Below are 21,812 nucleotides of genomic sequence, written 5' to 3' on the forward strand. Positions count from 1 at the left end.
AGTTTGACACCCCTGCTTTAAAACAGTCTCACATGGCTAACAATTGATGTAACCATCTAAAACATGGAGAAAAATAACAGGACACTTTATGTGAGGTAAAATATGAGAATAAACACATGCATAAATTTCTATTCAGCTTAGTTATTATATTAAAAAAAAAAACAGTCATTTTTATGTAGCCATGTTTACTCCGACAGTCTGCAGGGGTTAGCGCTGTTCCACAGTAAGAAGGTTCCTGGTTCTCTTCCTGTTCTGGGCCTTTCTGTGTGGAGTCTGCATGTACATGCGTGGGTTCTCTCCAGGTCCTCCCACCACCAAAAACACGCTCGTTAGGATAACTGGTGACTCTAAATTGCCCATAGGTGTGAGTGTGAGCGTGCCTGGTTGTCTGTCTCTATATGTCAGCTCTGTGATTGGCTGGTGCCGGTCAGGGTGTACCCCGCCTCTCGCCCAATGACAGCTGGGATAGGTTCCAGCCCCCCCCACCCACACCCCCGTGACCCCAGCAGGATAAGAGAATAGATGCATGGATGTTTAATCCAACCTCTCATCCTGATGTTTAATCGTTGGGTTTGCAGACTAGAGTTAGGGAGAGGTTAAAATGCTGACACTGATTCTACTTCCCTTGTGTTTGTGTAAAAGCTGAAGCAGGGATTTGTAGCTCATAGTTTTTCTTCTGTTTGTGAGTATATAAGTGATGTTTGCTGAGGTTATTTTGGGCTCTAGTACTCTCCTCTGTCCTCACAATGAAACACAAAAACCATCTCCATCCGTACTCTCAGTGGTGAGTATTTTTTCTGCGTGAGTCCATGTTCCAGGTCAAAGATTAGCCGGGAATCAAACTCTTATTGAGGCTCCATCTCTCTCTCATGGTGAAGAGGCTGCTTGTTGCCGCGGATCAAAACGCTCTCTGTCTCTCTCTGTGAATCCGCCTCCATCCTGTCCTTTACTTTTTTAATGTCAAGTTCTTTTGAAAATGGAATAATTCAGGTTCTTAACAGTCTGTGCTTTTCATCACTGCAGCTAAAAGGATCATTTTGGGGTTTGAAATGAAACATCTAAACGTAGCTTTTTTATTTATTTCTTTCTCTGCAGACATTCGGCGCAGCAGAATTGAGATAATTAAAAATCCCTCTGGTGTCTTCTGCAAGATGAAAAGTAAAAAAGCAAACATGAATGAGGCAGGGGCGGTACAGCGAGGCGGGCTGAGGGCTTGCTTGTCATTTCCCACTGTTGTGTTTGGCACAGTGGGTCCAGAGCTGACAGCCTAATTCTCCCAGCACACTGAACACCGCAGACATACTGAGGACACATATGGCCGCCATTTTCCTGCCAGATCAGCCTTTATTGCTTCGTGTTGGCTCTTTAGTCCAAACCATACAGTGCTGGACTAAACTCTCAGCTGGTCTATACTGAGTCTGGCTCTTTGTGAACTTCCTGACTAAAGCCATCCTTCACTCCTGCAATAGGAAGCCTGACTGGCATGGATGAATGCTGGCATGTGGCTGTGTACCAGCGGGAGTAAACACGGCTGTATCAGTGCATGTGCATCACCAGGGCAGCCAGAGTGTCACTACATTATCCCTATAATGTGGATAAAAGGAGCGTGAATATCACAGTGAGGGGAGTGTTTTCATTCAATCAGCTGTGCAGCCGTTCCACCAAGGTAACAGCATCACCCACGGTCTTTGCATGGTTCTGCATTCCTCTGCCCAGTCTGTTGTTGGGGTATTAAAGAGAGTAAAGGTTCATCTGTCAGTCATGTGATCAGGCTGCATGATTATAGATGAGTAGCCCTAAAGGAGGCTGTAGGATGGCGGTAGGGTAGAGAAGTACAGTCAGTCTCGTGTTACTACAACCATCATGTGGTTCAAGCAGCTAGAGCGTTCTTCGTTTTGGTCATCTCCCAGCATGCTTTTCTTTTCTCAGCTATTAACTCAGTATCACAACAAACCACTGCTAAAAGTAAACCACTGTTTCTGTTCCATAGATGAATTTCTAAGTTGGTTTGGTTTGGGCGATAAGAGCTGCGTGCTTTACTAGCGCTGATAAATGAATTTGATTCGTTAGGCTAAATGTCTGAAACATCTCCAGCATTTTATTCAAGATAAGGAGAGGAAATGGTTTGAACTTCAGATATCAACAGGCACAGACAAAGTTGTAGTCCTTGCCCTGGTCCGTCCTAATTTAACCCCTCACTCAGGGTGCGAAAGGGTTCAATGCCCAACGGCATTCTGGAAAAACTCTGCAGATTGAGGACTGTCTGTCAGATAATTTGAGTAGAATGCAGACATGCTTAGAGTGACTGTTTCTTAAAACTGAATATGTGAAACTAGAGCTGAAACAGCTTTTTAAATTATTTTTATGATATCACAACTTCATTTTTAACAGCTTTCCACTGTTTACAGAGTTAAGTAATTCTGGTTCATGCTGCTCATTCAAAAGGTGTTTTCAGGCAGACACTGTTCTGGTTCTGGTTCTGTTCTGGAGTCTCAGAACCCTGGTGCTTTCTGGTGAGCCAGCCCGCATTCACACCAGTGTGAGCGGAACAAAAGCAGGAGGATGTGATGGACACACATCACCATGCCCAGCTGTCCTGGATTTCCTCCTTCAGTTTCTGGAGTTTACTGATTCATTGCTATGATTCTGGTGAACCCACACAGCAAAAACTGGACAGTTGAATTTTTATTGTAAACATTTCAGAGCTGATTTTAACCCCTAAAGTGTAATTCTAACTACATTAAGAATTACATGGCCTTCAGTGTTGGACTTATTTGACGACGTTGGGCGTTTGGATGTGTTTGGATGTGTTTGGATGTGTTTAGATGTGTTTGAATGTGTTTGGATGTGTTTAAATGTGTTTGGATGTGTTTAAATGTGTTTAGATGTGTTTGGATGTGTTTGGATGTGTTAAGATGTGTTTGGATGTGTTTGGATGTGTTTAGATGTGTTTGTTTAGTTGTGTTTGGATGTGTTTGGATGTGTTAAGATGTGTTTGGATGTGTTTGGATGTGTTTAGATGTGTTTGTTTAGTTGTGTTTGGATGTGTTTGGATGTGTTTGGATGTGTTTAGATGCGTTTAGATGCGCTTAGATGTATTTGGATGTGTTTGGATGTATTTGGATGTATTTGGATGTGTTTGGATGTGTTTGGATGTATTTGGATGTGTTTGGATGTATTTGGATGTGTTAAGATGTTGCGTGTTGTACAGCGATCACTGCTGGGATTCCTTTGTTTCTGGTGGATTGTTGTTTTTGATAATCAATACTTCTGCACCATGAGTGAAGTGGTCCCCTACATCGGTCAGCTTCTGGTTGTGGTAAAGAATAAAGCTAAAGTATAACTTGAAGTTATCTCGCAGCTTGTTGAAATATCTCTGTGCCTGTCTCTCTATGAAAGATAGTCATACGACACCTGACTTTGCACAGGTATTTATTATATAATGTAATTATTAAGCATGAAGAGCATTTCTGTGTGTCAAAAATTAAAGTTTTAATATCTCAAAGTAACAGAAAATGAATGGAAATAACACATTATTGTGTTTAAAGTAGACTTAAATGTGTAAAAACACAACACTGTGAGTGTTTAAATCAGAACCTGTGACGATCATATGAACTCACATGATGGGGGTTAAATTAACTCTGACTTCACCATCTCTTCCTCAGGTTCAGTATGTAACTTCCTCTTCCTGGTTCTTCTCTCCAACTTCACCTTGAATCCTGTCAATGCCCAGATCACAACCAAACATTTGGTCTCCTCAGCAGACCTCCTGTTCTCCATTTTCTGCTCCTCTTCACAACTGAGAAAAGGACACGCCCACTGATGATGTCACAGTTCCCAAGGAAGAACCATTTCTTTTTGGTTCCAGCTGAGAACCAGTTACTTTCCGATTTGAAGGCGCCGGCTGGTTCAAAAATTGTGTTCAGGAACCAGACCAGCACAGAGCCCTGCCGGTCTGAAAGGTCTATGAGTACTTCAAACTGAATATGTGAAAAATAGAGTTGAAACAGCTGGATTTTTAAAAAACACAACTTCATTTTAACAACTTTCCTCTGTTTACAGCAGCGTTACTCAACTCTGCTCAACCAAAGAGCCAAACTGTTGAAAAACACCTTTGCAGAGCCACAATCTAAGTCGTGAGGAGTGGCAAAAACGGGTGGAAAGTTGCAATAAAATATGTTAAAGGTGGCAAAAATGGTCAAAAAGCAGCAAAAAAGGGCAAAGAATGGTTGAAAGGGGAAAAAATAGGTATAAAATAGGTGAGAAGTGACAAAATGAGTGAAAAATGACAAAAATAAGCAAAAAACAGCAAAAAGGGGTGAAAAAAGTGGCATTTACTGGCAAAAGGCAGCTTGATTGGGCAAAAAAGTGGAAAAAAGTAGCTACCTAGAAAAGCACTCAGAGAGCGCAGACCTCTGCCATCAGCCCTATCTCCCAATAGTGGAGAATCCTTTAAAAAAATCCTGGATTCAGACGGTGATCCGGTTCACTCCCAAAATCTAATCAGTTCTTCCTTATGCCATTTCCTGAACATTTCATCCAAATCTGTCCATAACTTTTTGAGTTATGTACGGATTGTACAGATGTACAGATCACATAACCTTCTTGGCGGAGGTAAAAAGGGGGGAATTTACATTTAGCAAAAAGCAGAAAAAAGTGGCCAAACTGGATAAAAGTGACAACAAAGGGTGAAAAATGGCAAAAATGGATCAAGGTGGCATTAAAATTAGTTACAGGTGTCAAAAATGGTAACCTGACATGCCAGATGTGTTTGTTTCCACATCTATCTGGAAAAGCTTCAACAGGAAACGTTTGAGAAAAGGCAGAGGATTTAAAAAAACTTGGAGTGTGACTGGATGAACGTTCTGTCTGTCACATCTCTACGAGCCAATCAGAGCAACAAAACACGTGATGTAGCCGCTATCAGGTTGCGCGTGCTCAGCTACTGAGGAATAAGACGAAACATGGCGACTGTAGACATGTCAGTACTCGACTTTTGTCATTTTAGAAAATAAAACAACTCACTGCTGATCTTTGTTCTTCTTTTAACGAAGAAATGTCGTCAAGCTCTGATAAAACTGGCGCTTTAGCAGCATCCACGCTAATCTCTTCCTCCATAACTGCACCAGCTCTTGCTGCTGCTTGTTTACGTCACGACTCTGCTGCGCCTGAAAGTACTGCCCCTCTTTCTAACCGGGCCCAAACGGCTCAGACGGAAACTTAGCAAGATGGATTCACCAGTGAGAAACATGGAAACGGGCGTATCTATCTGCTTTGCAAGGTTACAGAAATGGGTGAAAGGGGCAAAACAGTCATAAAGTGGCAAAAGCTGGGTGAAAAATCAGCTGACTAAAATTGGCAAAAAGCAGCAAAAAAAGGTGGAAAAATAGGCAAAATATAGAAAAAGTGTCACTGAATGGCAAAAGGCAGCTTAAAAGGGCAAAAAGTGGGAGAAATGGTGAAAAAGGTGGAAAAGACTGCAAATAGCAGCAAGCAGGATAAAAGTGACAAAAACTGGTTTAAAAAGGGGCAAAAACTGCAAATAAGGGCGATGGAAATACACGGACAAACAGAAGTTGATGGTTAAGTTTTGACATTTAAGCCGACTGTAACAGTGTGGGAACCTAACGGATTAATGTGACATGCCACAGATAAATCCTGAGGTCAAAGTTTTCTTTTTTTAGGTTTTCTGGGGCATAAAGAGCCACACGTTGAGAATCACTGGTTTACAGAGTCAGGTATTTCTCCATGCTGCTCACTGCAACAGTATTTTCAGCTTCAGTCTTACTCTATCAGCCTCTAAACAATCTGCTTTCATTCCTAACATCAATCAATACAAACTTAATGAGATTAAAACTGTGATAAAGGCAGAGTGAAGGGAATCTAAAAGAAAGAAAGGAGACATCAAGCAAAGAGGTTTGTAAAAAAGTTTCTGATAGAAAAATATGAAGAAAATAAGACAGAAAAGGCAGAAGAGCTAAACGTGTAAATCTGAGTGTTCATTAGTAAAACAGCAGCGTATATAGAGGATATATCCAAGATCTTAATTTAATTTCCTATTAGCTGACTTTTTAGAGTGTTTTTGCCTGCTGTTCTTATCTGAAACAAAAACGTTTTAGATTTATGCAAATCTTTACGTTTTCCCTTTTTAATGTATTTTATTAGGCTCACTTTGTGTTTTATTAGTTTATATCCATTATGTATACTCTTTGCAGTGATACTGCACTTTAAAAGGTAAAAAAGGAGCAAACAGACATGGTAGAGGAAGCAGCCAGCCCGGGAAGATGAAGCGCATTTATACAGGCTAATAAAAATGCAAAAGAATAAAAAGAATGATGTTATTATTTTCTTCGGCTCTGCTGAACACAATGCAGGGAAATAATGATCCAAGGTTACACATGTAGAATGAAAAGACGGGAAAGTAAAGATTGAAGAGCGGCGGCAGCGGCGGCGGCCTGTTTTTTGGTGCCGTAACAACCGTGCGTGGTGAAGCGGAGGTCTGAGACGGATCTGATGAGTGAGAGAGTGTGCGGCCGAGCCCAGGCCTTCATACTCACCAGAGTGGTGAAGATATAGTGATAATACTCCGTCATCATCCCCATGGCCAGAGCCTGAGAGAGAGAGAGAGATTTATAAAGTAAGAGAGAGGCAGATATAATGTTTTGTCACATTCATCTGTTTGTGTGGCTGCAGAGGCATGTAATGTGAAGAGGCATATATTCTTCTCTGCTGCTGCAGCCACAGGCTCCCAGATAAGAAACAAACAGGCAGCAAAGAGAAAAACAGCTAAATAAAGCAGAAGACAGGCTCCGTCTCAAACATTTGGCATATGAAGGGAACACAGAGGATGATGAATAATAATATAAATGTGGGACAGCTGGGAGAAAGACAGGAACATATATAAAGACGTGAGGCTCACTGATAGCTTTCTGTTCTAAAACACAACTTTGGCTAGCTTTAGGCCCCGGGTTCACACACTCTGTACACCTCTCTTAATCCTTTTCACCATCAAAAACACACAGTTTATTTTAGGGAGGCTTATATAAGCGGCACATGCTCCTCATTTCACCCATCATTGTCAGAGCTGCTGAATTTACATGAAGAAAACTCAGAATGAATGAATGTGACTGTAGTGTTGAGCTCAAATCTGCCTTTATGAAGAACACCTGCTAAAAATCTAGTTGAAATCTATGATCTAATTGAAAATCTAGAGAAAACACAAATTTCTCCTACATTCCTGACTTTTTGTCAAATTCTTTTTTTTACTGTGTACATTTTCTAATTCAGCAAGGATATTATAAATCATCAAGTTTAAGTTTACATTTTTATACTGGAGGAAATCTGCAGACCTCAGACTGGTGGACCAGTGAAAATAAAAATATCATATGATCTGGTAGGCCAGGCCGGATTTGGCCCCCAGGCCTTGAGTTTGACTCCCCTGATTTGACCCCTGGGTCAGCGCTGGCTCCTGGGATGGTAGATGTGATTTACAGTGAAGTCATCAGTGGCTCATACTCTCAGTACCAGCACTAAATGTGTTTTCAGACGTGTTTGAATGAATGGAGCTGATTTCTGCTGTATGTTTATGGAGATGGCTTTCATTTTAAATGTCATTTTAAAAAGTAAAGCCCAGCTAGTGAGAAGTGCCACTTATGCTGCTGATTTCACTGAATGAAAACACAAACATGGAGTGTTATATGACCCTCGCTCGCTCTGCTTGGAACAGACTTTATTGGCGCTGTCAACAAGGAGAAGTGTGAGCTGCTCATTAGCATTTCACAGAAACAGAGAAGCCATCCCTGCTAGTGTGCCAGGGTTTTTACTTTAGTCATCTTTCAGCACGCAGACAGGTCTGTGGATGCTGGGCTCCTCTGGAAGGATGGAGAGACCAGAGATCACGCCTGACATCACCATGACAACCGCATCCCTGTCTTTCCTGTTTCTAACATCTCAAAGACTCCTGAATCTTTAAGTCCACTCACGTGTTCTCTTGTGACTTTTTTAGATGTTGGCTGAAAGCAGGGGTTCTCAACATTGAGGTCAGGACCCTATTGGGGGTGGTGAGACACTGAGAAGGGGTCTCCAGAATCCTTAAAAAAACTAAGAACACTGTTGAATTACACTGTTGCCACTTTACACCAGTTTTGCCCATTTTAACACATTTTTGCAACTAATAACCCATTTTTGTCATTTTAAACCCTTTCCACCACTTTTGGTCTGCCCCCAGTTTGGCTGGGTCCCTGAAAGCCCCCACCCCCACCCCCACCCTAATGGGTGGCCTTGTCTCTACATGACTACTCTTGAATGTGCATGGCTGTGTTAAACCACTTTCAGGTACAGTGGGGGTCCCTGGTCTCTGGCACCTTTATTTTGGGGGTCGCCTGCTGAAAAGGTTGAGAACCCCTGGCTTAAAGAACGGTTGCAGAGCTTACATTTGGTCTGCTGGAGGTGGGGATGCTGTTTGGGCTGTGACGGTCAGAGGGGGTAGGATAAAGATGGCGTGGAGGGGGCGTGGCTCTAGGATGTCAGTCGATGTCAGTTTCGACAGAAGCATCAGTTCATCGATGTGTGCGTGTTTAGTGAGTGTGTTCTGACATGTAAGAGAAAGAAAGGAGTGTTTATTCACGGGTCAGCTCTCAGATCCAGGTATTAAATGGGATGGTCCAGGGTAATGGGTTGGGTCTCGGTTCTGAGCTATGCAGGTGCAGGTGGGTGGGTACTCTGTGGTTTTCCTCCTCAAAATCAAACTTTCTTCATCAGTGATGCTGTGGTAGCTCTGTGACCCTCTGACCAACCAGTGGCCTGCTGAGAGGCTTTGTAGCTGTGGCGATCTCGTACCAGGGGTCTGTGCAGTGTGTTGTATTCTGAGGCTGACCAGATGCTACACATCTTTCCTGCTGCTTAGATGGATCTGTTCTGTGTGGATTGACATGGTTTAGCTGTGGATGGTGGCAGAAATCGACCTGGTGCATACCTCCAGCTGGGCGTGTGTGGTGCTGCTTCTGGGCTGCATTGGAGACAGAATGGAGAGTGTGCAGGAAATGCAAAGATTGACCAGAAAGGGAGCAGCTTGCTTGAGTGTGGAATTTGGGGGTAGGACTAAGACCAGGTCTGCCTGCTCTAGAGAGTGAGCTTGATCAGAATGAAACAGGCTCTTATTTTCAAGCTCTTCCTGTGATGGCTGAAGGTTTTACACCTTTTTTGGGTCCAAAGTGACCCACCCCAACTCTGAATGTTCATGCTGTGCTTTTGTATTTGATCTTATTCTCTCCTCATATTGCTGCTTTCACACCGTGTAGCTGGGATGATGTGTGATGGTTTAGGAGAAGATGTTTTTGCGGCTGAATTCCTCATTTAACAATAATTAGGAGCAGAGCTGAAGATCTGGGCTATGATCTCTGATAAAAATGCATTCAATGCTGTTTTATGCACATTTGTGTGACTTCACAAAAAACAGATGTTGAGTTTAAAATTCAGTTTAGCCTCCTTCTTTTAGGATTGAAGAAAAAACGGGTTCATTCTTGAGGTCGTATCTGAAATATTAAGTCCACCCGAGGTTTCAGATTAAACAGGAGAGGCTTTACAGAACCTCTGAGATAATGAAGAGAAATGTCACATCCAGGGGAAACTCCTTGTTGCATAAAAAATGAGCCAGTGATTTGGAACACATCCTGGTCCTGTTCCTGTGGAGTTAATCCACACATCACCAGCTGTGGGAAGGAGACCCCTGCAGACCCCCAGCAGGCTCCAGGGATTACATTTCCCCCCGTGATCTCTCAGGAAGAGACCCAGCTGGAGAGAAGGTCGTTGGGGATGCCGGGCTTCTGATAAAAGTTGAGGTGGGGGTTATCAGTGATCGTTGGGGGTATGTGGGTAAGATTTACATCTGCAGCACCAGAGGAGAAACCTCAGCATCAACAGCAGTGAGTCAGTCTGCAGGTTTCTGTTTATGTAACTGTACTGCAGAGAACACGGCTTCCTCCAAAGTCAAGGTTTGTTTAAGCTCCAGGTAAAGAACGTGGACGTCTTCAGGAGGGAGAAGTTGAAGTTAAACTCCTCCAAACATCAGGAACTTTACGACACTTTCAGTTATATCATCACTGTGGACGTTTGGAAACCCGTGTTAAAACCAGAATGTTAATTTTAGAGTCTTTTTCTGCTTAAACCAGGGGTGTCAAACTCAATCACAGCAGGGGCCGGATTCTGGGTTCAGGTCTAACCTGAGGGCCTAACAGGGTCACCTTTTTAACCAGAAACTGTCAACCTCGTTTCACCAGTAGCCTAATAAAATATGAAAAAGAAAAACCTTAGCATTGATGATAACGATTTTGACATTTAAAAAGTTTAAAAGATAAGTTTAAAGGCTCACAATCTGAGGAAAGTCAATTTATTAGTTCAAAAAGGTCAAAACATGAAATTTAAATTGAAAATTAATGTTTTTTAAGACAAATATATTAGAAATAAGTCTAAATCATGAGCTTAAGAGGTCAAAATCTGAAATAAAATTTGTAATCATGAATTCAAAAGTCAAAATATGATTCAAAATTTCAAATTGTGAGTCTAAAAGGTCAAACTATGGGATTATGAAGTCAAACATGGGAGTTGAAAATATGAGGTAAAATACAAAATAATTTGTTAAAAAGGTCAAAATATCTCTTAAAAATTAGAATGATGAATCTTAAAGCTAAATATTATATGAGAATTCAAAATTATGAGTTGAAATGTTCAAAGTATGAAATTAAAAGTCATAATCCTAAGTTTGAGTCCTAACTGTAAGATGCTAAATTGAAAATATGAATTTAAAACACAAAATATTATCTTTTCCCACATTCCTGACTTATCTAAATATTTTTACTCCTTACTTTTTCAGATTTGATGATTTAACAAGGATTTCTTTAATCATCCGGATAAGTTCACAGTTTTATACTGGAGGAAATCTGATGGGTCAGTTAGAACAGAAATATCAGATCATCTTGGGGCCGAATTTAACTGTTCCACGGGCCAGATTTGGCCCCCGGGCCTTGAGTTTGATACCCGAGGCTTAATCTTTTCCTTCACTAGTATTTCCAGTTTTCTGTCAGTGCGTTTTCATGCACCTCTAAGAAAACTCAGTTCAGGAGAAATCCCGTTTCTGTGACGACAGTGAAAACGTTCCTCCGCTTGCCGCTCTCTCCTCTGCTTGGATGTTATCACTTTAGTTGCCATAGCAACGGCGGCTGTAGCCAAACCTGTTGACATTGCTAGCTGGACTTTCTCCCAGACGTTGATGAACAGAGCTCCCCGCTGCTTCATACAACATTCCCCAGAAACAAACCCCAAACCTCCAGGGCAGGGGTGTCAAACTCAGTCCCAGCAGGGGGCCGGATTCTGGATTTAGGTCTAACCTCAGGAAACTGATGTGGCACTCCTGATGTTACAATGTTACAGATACTTACATGCAAAGTTAAAGTGGGGGTACTATGCCTTTTTTCAAAGCTTTCCACCATCTCTCTGATACCCACGTAGTAGCTTCACACAGTTTACAGCTCAAAAAGCTCCTCATGTTTCTCACACTGGCGTCCTGAAAACCCTTATTTTAACCTCCATCTGAAACGCTTCGTTTTCACTGCTGTCTCTTTAACAACCCCCCACCCCTCCATGGACCTGCTTTCCTCTGATTGGCCAATTTTCCGGAGGCTGGCCGGCGGCAGGACTCAATGTTTTGTGCCCGCCCCTCCAATGTGGCTACTATGCTAGTAGTTGTAAACTTTTCTGTTCCACTTTGCCGGCAGCACAGACGAACCAGTCAGGAGATCCTATTGCGATGACCTCATCAGTTCGCTCCATCGAAATCTCGTCTCGGGAAGATCTTGGAGAGATTCCCAACGAACAGTTTTTCATCAGTTTACACTCTAATTCCAAGATTACTGCCACATACGTTTATCTTGCGGTTTGAAAATTTGCATACGCGGAGTATGGACACCCAACATTGTCTGACATATTTATGTTTTAAAAATCAGAAAAGTGTAATACCCCCTCTTTAAGGACCTGACCGGGGTTAAAACCATCAATCCCCAGACCATAGTCAGCAGGGTAACCCACTGAGCTATCCAGCTCAGATCAGGAGAGGAGGGTGGAATTTTCCTCCAAGTGGGGAGGGGCAACCAAACCTGGGGCGGGGCTAACTCCCCATGTGACATCATGAGGGGAAAATATGAGAATGGCTTGTTTCAGCACATATTTTCTGAAAGGTGGAGAAAGAGAAGGAATGGATTTTCCTGGTACCTGAGGGGACTGTGGACAGGGCCACATGTTTGTGTTAGACAAGCCTGAAAAAGTGATTTCTGCATATGTCCCCTTTAAACGCTATAAAGCAGCCTCTCCTGCTTGCCTTTGCTCCACTTCTCAGAAACGATGTTCTCATTGATCACCTCAGCGCCTTATTGTTGTCCTTGGTGTTTCTGTGGAATAATGGAGAGTACTTTGAACCTGTGATTTATTGGTGTGTCATGTAATGTGAAAATCAAAACAGGACAGTTAAGTCTTTCATTACCTCCCATTAGGAGGGTTTCTCTCTGACATTATTAATGAAAGGAGTCCTTGACCTTCCCCGGCAATCTAGCGCCACGGCATTGATTAAAAACCCTGGGAGAGTGACAGAGTGCTGGGGGTGAATCATGTTGTCTTTAATATTTGATAAATCCTGCAAGCTGGGGAAAAATGAGGGCCTGTTAATTGAGTTACTGGTGGCAGAGTTCCTCTTTTATTCTAAATGACAGTTTTCTGCGATACTAAAAAGCTTTTGTGTAAAACCAAAAAAAGGAAGCGCCTTCTGCAGGCTATGAGCTTTAACTCCTCTCCACGCAGCTGCAGTTTGATGCGTTTTTGAAGTAAAATCTTTAACAAAATCAATATTTTTGGACTATTTCCTTGCAGGAATAACAACCACAGAATCCTTTTACCCCAGTATTTTTCTTATCAAGGCTGAGGATCCTCCAACACGGCACAGACTCCATCGAGGGAGATAAAACTAATTTATGAGCCATATTAAAATAGCTTTTTGTGACTGACAGGCCCTTAAGGCGATGAGAGGCAGGTTTTACTCACTCAAACTCTCTGATCCCTTAAATCTATAGACTAAAGAGGCATGTAATTTGTGAAAAGCTGTGACCAGTTTGCTGCTAAATTGACTCATTTTGGATTAGAAGCTCAAATCTTTGGTGTGCAGGGGTGAACTTGGTAAAAGGACATTTTTAATCAAGACTAAACCTTTGCTACGCAGCCTCTCAAAGGTCAAGGTGTGATTTATTTAAGAAAATGCTTTGAAGAGGGTTGGATATTAGCACCTGCACATTTCTGTTGTTCTGTAGATTAGTGTACTTCACCTGCTGGCCTCAGTCAGACCTGCTTTACCATCACACTAAGGTAGAATAATACCAGAGGACTCAAGGAATCCTCTGTAAGTGTGCATCAAATACAGTTTTAGTCTAAAATAACTTGAAGCAAGAGAACGTGTCTTTAAATGTTATTATTGTTATTATTTATGCACTATCAGAGTGCATAACAGTCATCTTCAGAACTGATTTTGAGCAGCTAAAAGATCCCTGAAACCTTCAAACATGCCTTCATATCAAACTATTGGTAGAATTTAAAGCCCAGTTGTTAAGCCTTACTGTAAAAAATCATGCTGGCCTTCAAAAATGTAATTCAATAACTTTGTGACCTCGGTAGAGTAAACTAGACTGAATATGGTGTGATGCATTTAAAAAGAGCTTCTTTTGTGTTAAGCACTCACACTGAAGTTTAACTAACTTTAGATATCTGAGTAATACTCACTTTAATCAGGATTTGTTTCATAGCCATTTTCAGTTGTATTAACTTTATTTTTTTGCACTTTTATATCAGATGAACTGACTTTCCTCATCCATTGTAATTTTCCATGTATTCACATTTCAAACATTCATACTCGGAGTCGTCGAGCTTTAGAGACGTCCAGAATGAAAGGTGCATAGTGACACACACAGGCATGTCTCAAAAATTAGAATACTATGAGAAAGTTCAATATTTTTGGTCACTCTTTTCTGAAAGTGAAACCCATATATTAAATAGACTTGTTTAACATAGAGAGAAATATTTCTAGCCTTTATTTCTTGAAATGTTGATGATTATGGCTTACAGATAAGAAAACCCAGAATTCAGTGTCTCAAAAAATTAGAAAATTACATAAGATCAATAAAAAAAAAGGATATTTTAAACAGAAATGTCAGGCTTCTGAAAAGTATGTTCATTTCCATGCATCAATGCTTGGTTGGGCCTCCTTTTGCATGAATTACTGCATCAATGCGGCGTGGCATGGAGGCGATCAGCCTGTGGCACTGCTCAGGTGAAATGGAGCCCAGGTTGCTTTGATAGCGGCCTTCAGGTCATCTGCATTGTTGAGTCTGGTGTCGCTCATCTTCCATAGATTCTCTATGGGGTTCAGGTCACCATGGTCATTGAAGCAGCTTTTGGTACCTTTGGCAGTGTGGGCAGGTGCCAAGTCCTGCTGGAAAATGAAATCAGCATCTCCATGGTGCTTGTCAGCAGAAGGAAGCATGAAGGTCTCTAAAATGTCCTGGTAGATGGCTGCGTTGACTGAGGACTTGAGAAAACACAGTGGACCAACACCAGCAGATGCCATGGCAGCCCAGATCATCACTGACTGTGGAAACTTCACACTGGACTTCAAGAAACGTGGATTCTGGTCCTCTCCACTCTTCGTCCAGACTCTGGGACCTTGAAAACAAGTCTATATAATACATGGGTTTCACTTTCAGAAAGGAGTGAAAAAAAATATTGAACTTTTTCATGATTTTCAGATTTTTTGAGACATACCTCTACATGTTACTCCCAAAAGTGAAGCCAATGCAGAAGTGGAAAAAATTGCAATACCGTGAGTGTCCACTAGAGGCTGTCTGCAGGAACACCAGAAGTCTTGTCTTAACACCCGTAAATCAGCTGTTTTTACACTAGAAATAAACCGTTTTACAGGCTGGTTCAAAAAACCCAAACATGTCTCATTAGCTAATGTCTTCATCTGCTCTGACTGTATGGGGGGGGGGGGGGGGGGGGGCATTAGGTAGATCCAAAGTTAGGTTGAGACCCCGATTTAAATATGGAAGCCTCCATGGATTGGCTTCAAAGGCTTTTGAGTCCGCCTATTGTAAGCAGACGACTGATGTCACACAGGCTTTGTCCAGTTGTTTCCACAGTCTGTGGTTGCTCCACACATGGGGCAGGACTTGTCTAACCAAGTGGGTAACTTCAATCATGGTACAAAAGTGTTTAATGCCCAAAGGCATTCTGGGAAAAATCTTTAGATTAAGCAAAGATTGTCAAACTGTTTGATTAAAATGACAAAAACGAAAACTTAGCTGGACTACCTGTTAGAGTCCTTGTGATAGAGCTGCACAAACGTGGAAATGACAGAAACTTTGTGTTGTCCTCAGTCAGGGCCACCCCTGGCCCACAAGAAGACTCTGGTATGAGTGGGCCTGTAGTCAACCAAAGAAAAACTTGGTCGACCTGGTCAGCGTGTTGGGGGACTGGGGGACGGGGGGACGGGGGGACGGGGGTGGCTACTCGCTGACGAGGATCTTGGTCGGACAAAAGCTTTTGGACCAAACACTGGACCAATCGAATGGAAGCTCTCAGCCCTAAGTATTAGACCCTAACACTGCCCCCCTCCCCACACCCACCCCAACATACTCACTTAACTTTACTCACACAAAGTTATCTTCAGTGACTAAAAACAACATTATCATAATAATCATAACGGTAATGTATTTCAGTTTGTAACTATGGCTGAAATAGTTGGATATAAAGACAGTTCTGGGTTACAGGTCGGCCATCATCAAGGATAAGATGGTAGATACTACCACAGAAGAACGATTATCTGAAAAAGTCATAAAAACATTCTTTCTTTCCACTGAGTCTGAGTCCTGATGCTCTTCTCTGAGCTGATGAAGGACTGTTGGAGTTCTGGGTGTTATAGAGTTCACATCTGGGTTTGTCCTGTAGTTCTCCAGGAGGAAACCAACATTATATCAGAGTCACCAAAGGCCCTGATCCAGCTCCTGAACCAGGACGTGCTCATCCTATAGAAGCTGATTCTGTAGATCTTTGAGGTCTGCATGTGTTCTCTAACAAATGCTCAGTAATGATGAAGATACAGAGCGCCTACCATCAACATTTATTAGCTGAAGCTGCTGGTTTGAAACTTACAAAAGCAGCTTCAGTCCAAAAGAGCCTCTGCCCTTTCCTGTCTGTGACTTTGGATGTTACTACTTTCTTTGTCTTCCTTTCAAAAAGGAATCTTCCGCATGTTCTGCTGCAGTTCAGCGTAAAGCTCAGCTGTGCAAATAATCAATAAACGCTGGAGTGACGGTCTGCAGAACGACCTTCAGATGTGGTCGTCTGGAGAGAGAGGCCTCCAAGCGTGTACATGGAGTAAAGATCATCCACCCCTCCTGTTCTGAATCAAACGTCTCTGTAAAAGGCCTTCAAGGACCTGAATCTTCTGATTGGTGCACCAGTTTAGCTCCGTTGGTAGATCAGGTCTATCTCTGCCTTTATTTCCTGTCTCTTCCTGTCCTCTCAAAAGAAGAGCATAGATAACCAAAAACAAGCTCAATCAGGCTTTTTCTTCTGATTATTTGTGCCTCTCTAAACATAGCTACTGACGATGAGTTAATTTCCATTCCTTCCTTGTAAAGCCATCCTCTTTTATGAATCTAACACTCCCTCTGATCCACAGAGAGAGGCTGAGCCCTGAACCAAGTCTGCTCATGGTCGGGGGCAGAGAGTGGTTTTTAAAGCCGACTATCTGCAGATCTTTTGAAATGCTGTAATGTGAAATATCAAACATCATCTTTGTGATCATCATCTCCTGATAACCATCATTCTGAGATTAATGCTGTTATTATCTGCAGATATCAAACAGTGTTTTCTTGTGATCTTCATGTAAATGTGTCATTATTCTGGGATAAAAGGCTCCTCAATTTCACGCTCTGTCCATCATAGTTTCCCAGAAGCTGTTCGCTGGAATGTTTCAGCTCCACGTGAAGGTAAAACCTCCGTACACACCTGCTTGAGAATCCCAGCAGCCATCTCGTGTCCACAGTCGAAGATGATGTGAAACTCCTTCCCTCTCTTCATCTCCTTCAGCAGCGGTTTAGCATCCTTGGTGTCCGCGGGGAGCTGCCGGATCTTTAACCGGATGTTGTAGCGGGACGGCGCTTTTATGAGCTCTTGCAACCGAATCAAACCTGCAGAGAGACACAGAAACAAAGATTCTCAGTGCTTTCTTTGGCTGGAAGAGTCATTGGTGATGAAAAATGAGCTCAGCTGTAATGGGTCCAGCTCTGCTCCCATGAGGATTATACACTTTCTTATAGTATATTTCAGATCTATTTATCTTCCTGCAGTAATTGAGGTAACAACTGCTCCTGATTGATTTGGCAGCGGTGGTTATAATTAGAGCGAAGCTGCAGGGTTTATTTCTGTTGTCGCTTCATTTCTAATGAAATCCATTTCTCTTCCACACCCTGGCCTGCCCTATCCTGCTATTCTTTATCCTAAAAACCAGATTTTCTCTCCGTGTCCTCTTATTTCCTCTTTCCCGTCTCTTTCTTTGTCCTTTTTAGTCCATCAGATATTACCCATAATGCATCCAAACAGTCTGACAGCCTGCATGGGCACAGTGTCAGCAGACCTTTATGCAGCGATACAAACAGCAGAGAACAAAGACACATATCAATAGTGGAAATGAGCTGACATCATCTTTCATCATAGATCACAATGATTCTCTGCTCACTATTGATCCTCTCCTCCGCTGCACGCCGCTCGCTGTTTGTGAGCGAGATGTTTGTGAAACCAGCCCTCTGTGGGGAAATTGACGTGCACTTTAACCCAATCATAGACGTCTTAATTTTGATCGATGAGCTTCTGTGATGTTCAGCTTCTCTGTTTGGGAGACGAAAATGCAAAGAAGGAACAGCCGAGCGTGAAGTCTATTTCTATATAAGCCTTAACCTTTGGGTTAAAGCAGTGGTACCCATGTGTGGCTCTTTAGTGACGATTCATGGGTCTTTATGCCCCAGAAAACCTAAAAATAAGAAAACATTGACCTCAGAAATTATCTATCGCATGTCACATTAATCCGTTTGTTTCCCACACTTATAAAGTTAGCTTGAATTGTCAAACTCCTTTGTCAACTTCTTTTTGTCTGAATATTTCCATTGCCCTTATTTGCATTTTTTGACACTTTTATCTAGTTTTTGAGACTTCTATCCAGATTTTGCCCCTGTTTTAACCAGTTTTTCACACTTTTATCCAGTTTTTGAGACTTCTATCCAGATTTTGCCCCTGTTTTAACCAGTTTTTGACACTTTTATCTAGTTTTTGAGACTTCTATCCAGATTTTGCCCCTGTTTTAACCAGTTTTTGACACTTTTATCTAGTTTTTGAGACTTCTATCCAGATTTTGCCCCTGTTTTAACCAGTTTTTGACATTTTTATCTAGTTTTGGGACTTCTATCCAGATTTTGCCCCTGTTTTAACCAGTTTTTGACACTTTTATCTAGTTTTTGAGACTTCTATCCAGATTTTGCCCCTGTTTTAACCAGTTTTTGACACTTTTATCTAGTTTTTGAGACTTCTATCCAGATTTTGCCCCTGTTTTAACCAGTTTTTGACATTTTTATCTAGTTTTTGAGACTTCTATCCAGATTTTGCCCCTGTTTTAACCAGTTTTTGACACTTTTATCCAGTTTTTGAGACTTCTATCCAGATTTTGCCCCTGTTTTAACCAGTTTTTGACATTTTTATCCAGTTTTTGAGACTTCTATCCAGATTTTGCCCCTGTTTTAACCAGTTTTTGACATTTTTATCCAGTTTTTGAGACTTCTATCCAGATTTTGCCCCTGTTTTAACCAGTTTTTCACACTTTTATCCAGTTTTTGAGACTTCTATCCAGATTTTGCCCCTGTTTTAACCAGTTTTTGACACTTTTATCTAGATTTTGGACATGGAACGTGACTTCTCTGGAGGGGGAGGAGCCTGAGCTGGTGCAGGAGGTGGAACACTACATCAAGGGTGTGTAGGAACACACCCAGGCCCACAGCTTGGAGCCTTTGTGCTGGAGTTGATAAGAGGGTCATCTCTCTGTGGCTTCAGGTTGCAGAGAGGAAGGCTCCACCTGTAGTTGGGACATGGTCCAAACAGCAGTGAGGATTACCCGGCCTTCTCGGAGTCTCAGGGTGAGAATCTGGAGACTCCACTGTTCTACTGAGGGACTTCAGAGCCCATGAGGGCACCGATGAAGACACCTGGAGGAACGACCTGCTGATCTGAATCTGAGTCACACAGATATTTCTTCTGGTTAATCAGGGATCTTCAGAAGAACTATCAGATTTGAGACATGGGCACTGTTTCAGATTTATTTGACCTTTTTTTTGTATCAATAGTATGTCAGAGTAATTAGAAAAGCTTTTTTATGTGCAGTTATGTGCACAGTTTTTGGTGTCCAGGAGGTCGTTCCTTCTGGTACTAAAACAGTTATGCATCATTTCATTCTGACTAGTGTGGTATCAAAAGTCTAAACTAGGGTGCTGTGACAGCTCTACTGAGCACTGAGTCTGGTTTTTACTTGACCTGGAGATGCCGCATGGTGCTGCAGTGCTGGAGGTGGATTTGGAACAACCAGTGTGAAACAATAATCGTGGTCCATGATGAGTAAGCGGCACAAAACATGAAGGATGCTTCTAGAAGCAGTCCACATTACTGAATGTAGGAGACTTTCACATAACATCCAATGTTTCCACTAAACACAAACATGGTGAGTTACTTTGATATCTAAGGCAGGGGTTCTCAACCTTTTCAGCCCCAGACCCCAAAATAAAGGTGCCAGAGACCAGGGACCCCCACTGGACCTGAAGATGGCTGAAGACAGCCGTGAACATTCTAGATTAGTCATGTGGAGACAAGGCTGACCATCGGGGGGGACATGGGAGAGCTTTCTGGGGGTCAGCAAAACCATGGTCCACTGTAAAGCTAAGCTGTCTGTGTTTTAGATTTAACCTGAATAATAACCACTCTTATCAAAAGAAACAAATATTGTTTTGATACATCTGTGTAGTAAGTAGCCCTCTTAAAAATGTAAACCATTTTATTAAAAGCAGAATTAAAATACGTTAAAACAACTAAAATGGCAGAATAAATAAATAAATAAATAAATAAATAAATAAATAAATGGTGGGAAGGGTGGTGAAATTGAATTTCAAAAGTAGCATAAATGAGTTAGAAGTGTGGAAAATTAGATAGAAATTACAAAAAATAACCAAAGTGGCAAAAATGGGCATATTAAGTGGTAAAAAGGGATTTAAAAAGTGGCTGAAGTGGCATTAAAGTGGCAAAAATTGGTGGAAATTTGGTGAAATAGGATGAAAAATTTAATAAACTGGTAAAAAAAAAGGGGGGGGGGGGGTTTACTGAGGCAGAACTAGGCAGAAATGGGTTCATTTTACAAAAATGGGCATAACAAATGGTGAAATGTGGCACAAAAAGTGGTAAAAAGGGATTTATATTGGCAATAATGGGTCTCAGAGCCAACAATAGGCTGGGAGTGTCAAGATTTGGTTTAGAGGAGGCAAAAACAGGCAGAAAAAAGTGGTGGGAAGGGTTTAAAATGGAGAAAAAATGGGTTTTAAATGGCAAAAATGTGTTAAATTTGGCAAATTGGTGGGAAAAAGTGATGAACATGGTTTGAATTTGGCAAAATTGGTGAAAAATGTCAACAGTGTAACTTTTTAAGGCATCTGGAGACCCCCTCTCAGTGTCACGTGACCCCCGATGGGGTCCCGACCCAACGTTGAGAACCCCGATCTAAGGTAATGTGAGTACTCATATATACCATCAATGTAGTCTTTCATGAACTATCATGGCCACTTTAAATGCACAGTTGCTAAAACTGGAAGCTTTCTTTGAGGATTTAGAGTCCGTGAAAAAAACACTGAGACCAAAAAACAGCCCCCTGATTAAAAATGTCTGACTAGAGCTAAACTGAATCTTTGCTGAATGCTGGAATCTTTTTCATCTCCTCCACTGCTCACCCACTCCCACTGACAGCCGACACAGCTCTAAATATCAGAGCTGTTGGTTTTCTCTTTGTTCCAGCAATAAATAAGAAAGAAACACAAAGAAGCTGCTAACTGGATAATAACTAAAAATGAAAACAAAAGCCAAGTCTCTGTCTCTGATTAGAAATCTATTATCATTATTTAGTGCTGATTCCTCACTGATCAGACCTGGTGCTGCTCCTGACATCAGCTGTTAAATCCACAAACACACACGGGTCTGAACAGTCGCAGCATCTCATGTGAGAGTCTCTGCCTACAGGCCACCGTCCCCAGCTGTTCGGCCCCTGGCATTATTTGTTTACTTCCTGCTTCCAGATGAGTGCACTGCACTGTGGGAAACCAACTCACGCAGCAGCGGGCGTCAGCAGCGGGCGTCAGCAGCGTGCGAGCTGGTTTTCATTAAATCAGGCGCTCAGAGGCACGCTGATGATGGTGATGTCCTCCGAGTGTTGACCCGGGAGACACCGGCTGTGTTACACTGAGAAACGTCTCCTCTGCTGTTTTAGTTACTATGCTAGACGAGGGAAACTCTGTTGTATCTCATGACAGAGCTAGGAAGCAAAGAAAGAACGAAACTGAAATTAAAACTCAAAGATTTTTATGTGTTAAACACACTTAACATGAATGACTGAGGGGTTTTGGCACTGATCTTTTCAG

General features: G+C 41.9%; 1 protein-coding gene across 1 annotated transcript in view; it reads right to left on the minus strand.

The window, feature by feature from the left end:
• grik2 (glutamate receptor, ionotropic, kainate 2) overlaps positions 1-21,812 on the minus strand; it is a 529,835-nt gene that overhangs the window by 288,962 nt on the left and 219,061 nt on the right. Inside the window, exons 4-5 of the mRNA XM_041793394.1 lie at positions 17,104-17,285; positions 6,558-6,611 (exon numbers count right to left, since the gene is read on the minus strand). Coding sequence (XP_041649328.1) covers positions 6,558-6,611; positions 17,104-17,285 — 236 coding nt within the window. The remainder of the gene's footprint in view (positions 1-6,557; positions 6,612-17,103; positions 17,286-21,812) is intronic.

This window comes from Cheilinus undulatus, linkage group 8 (assembly GCF_018320785.1).
Source record: "Cheilinus undulatus linkage group 8, ASM1832078v1, whole genome shotgun sequence".
NCBI lineage: Eukaryota > Metazoa > Chordata > Actinopteri > Labriformes > Labridae > Cheilinus > Cheilinus undulatus.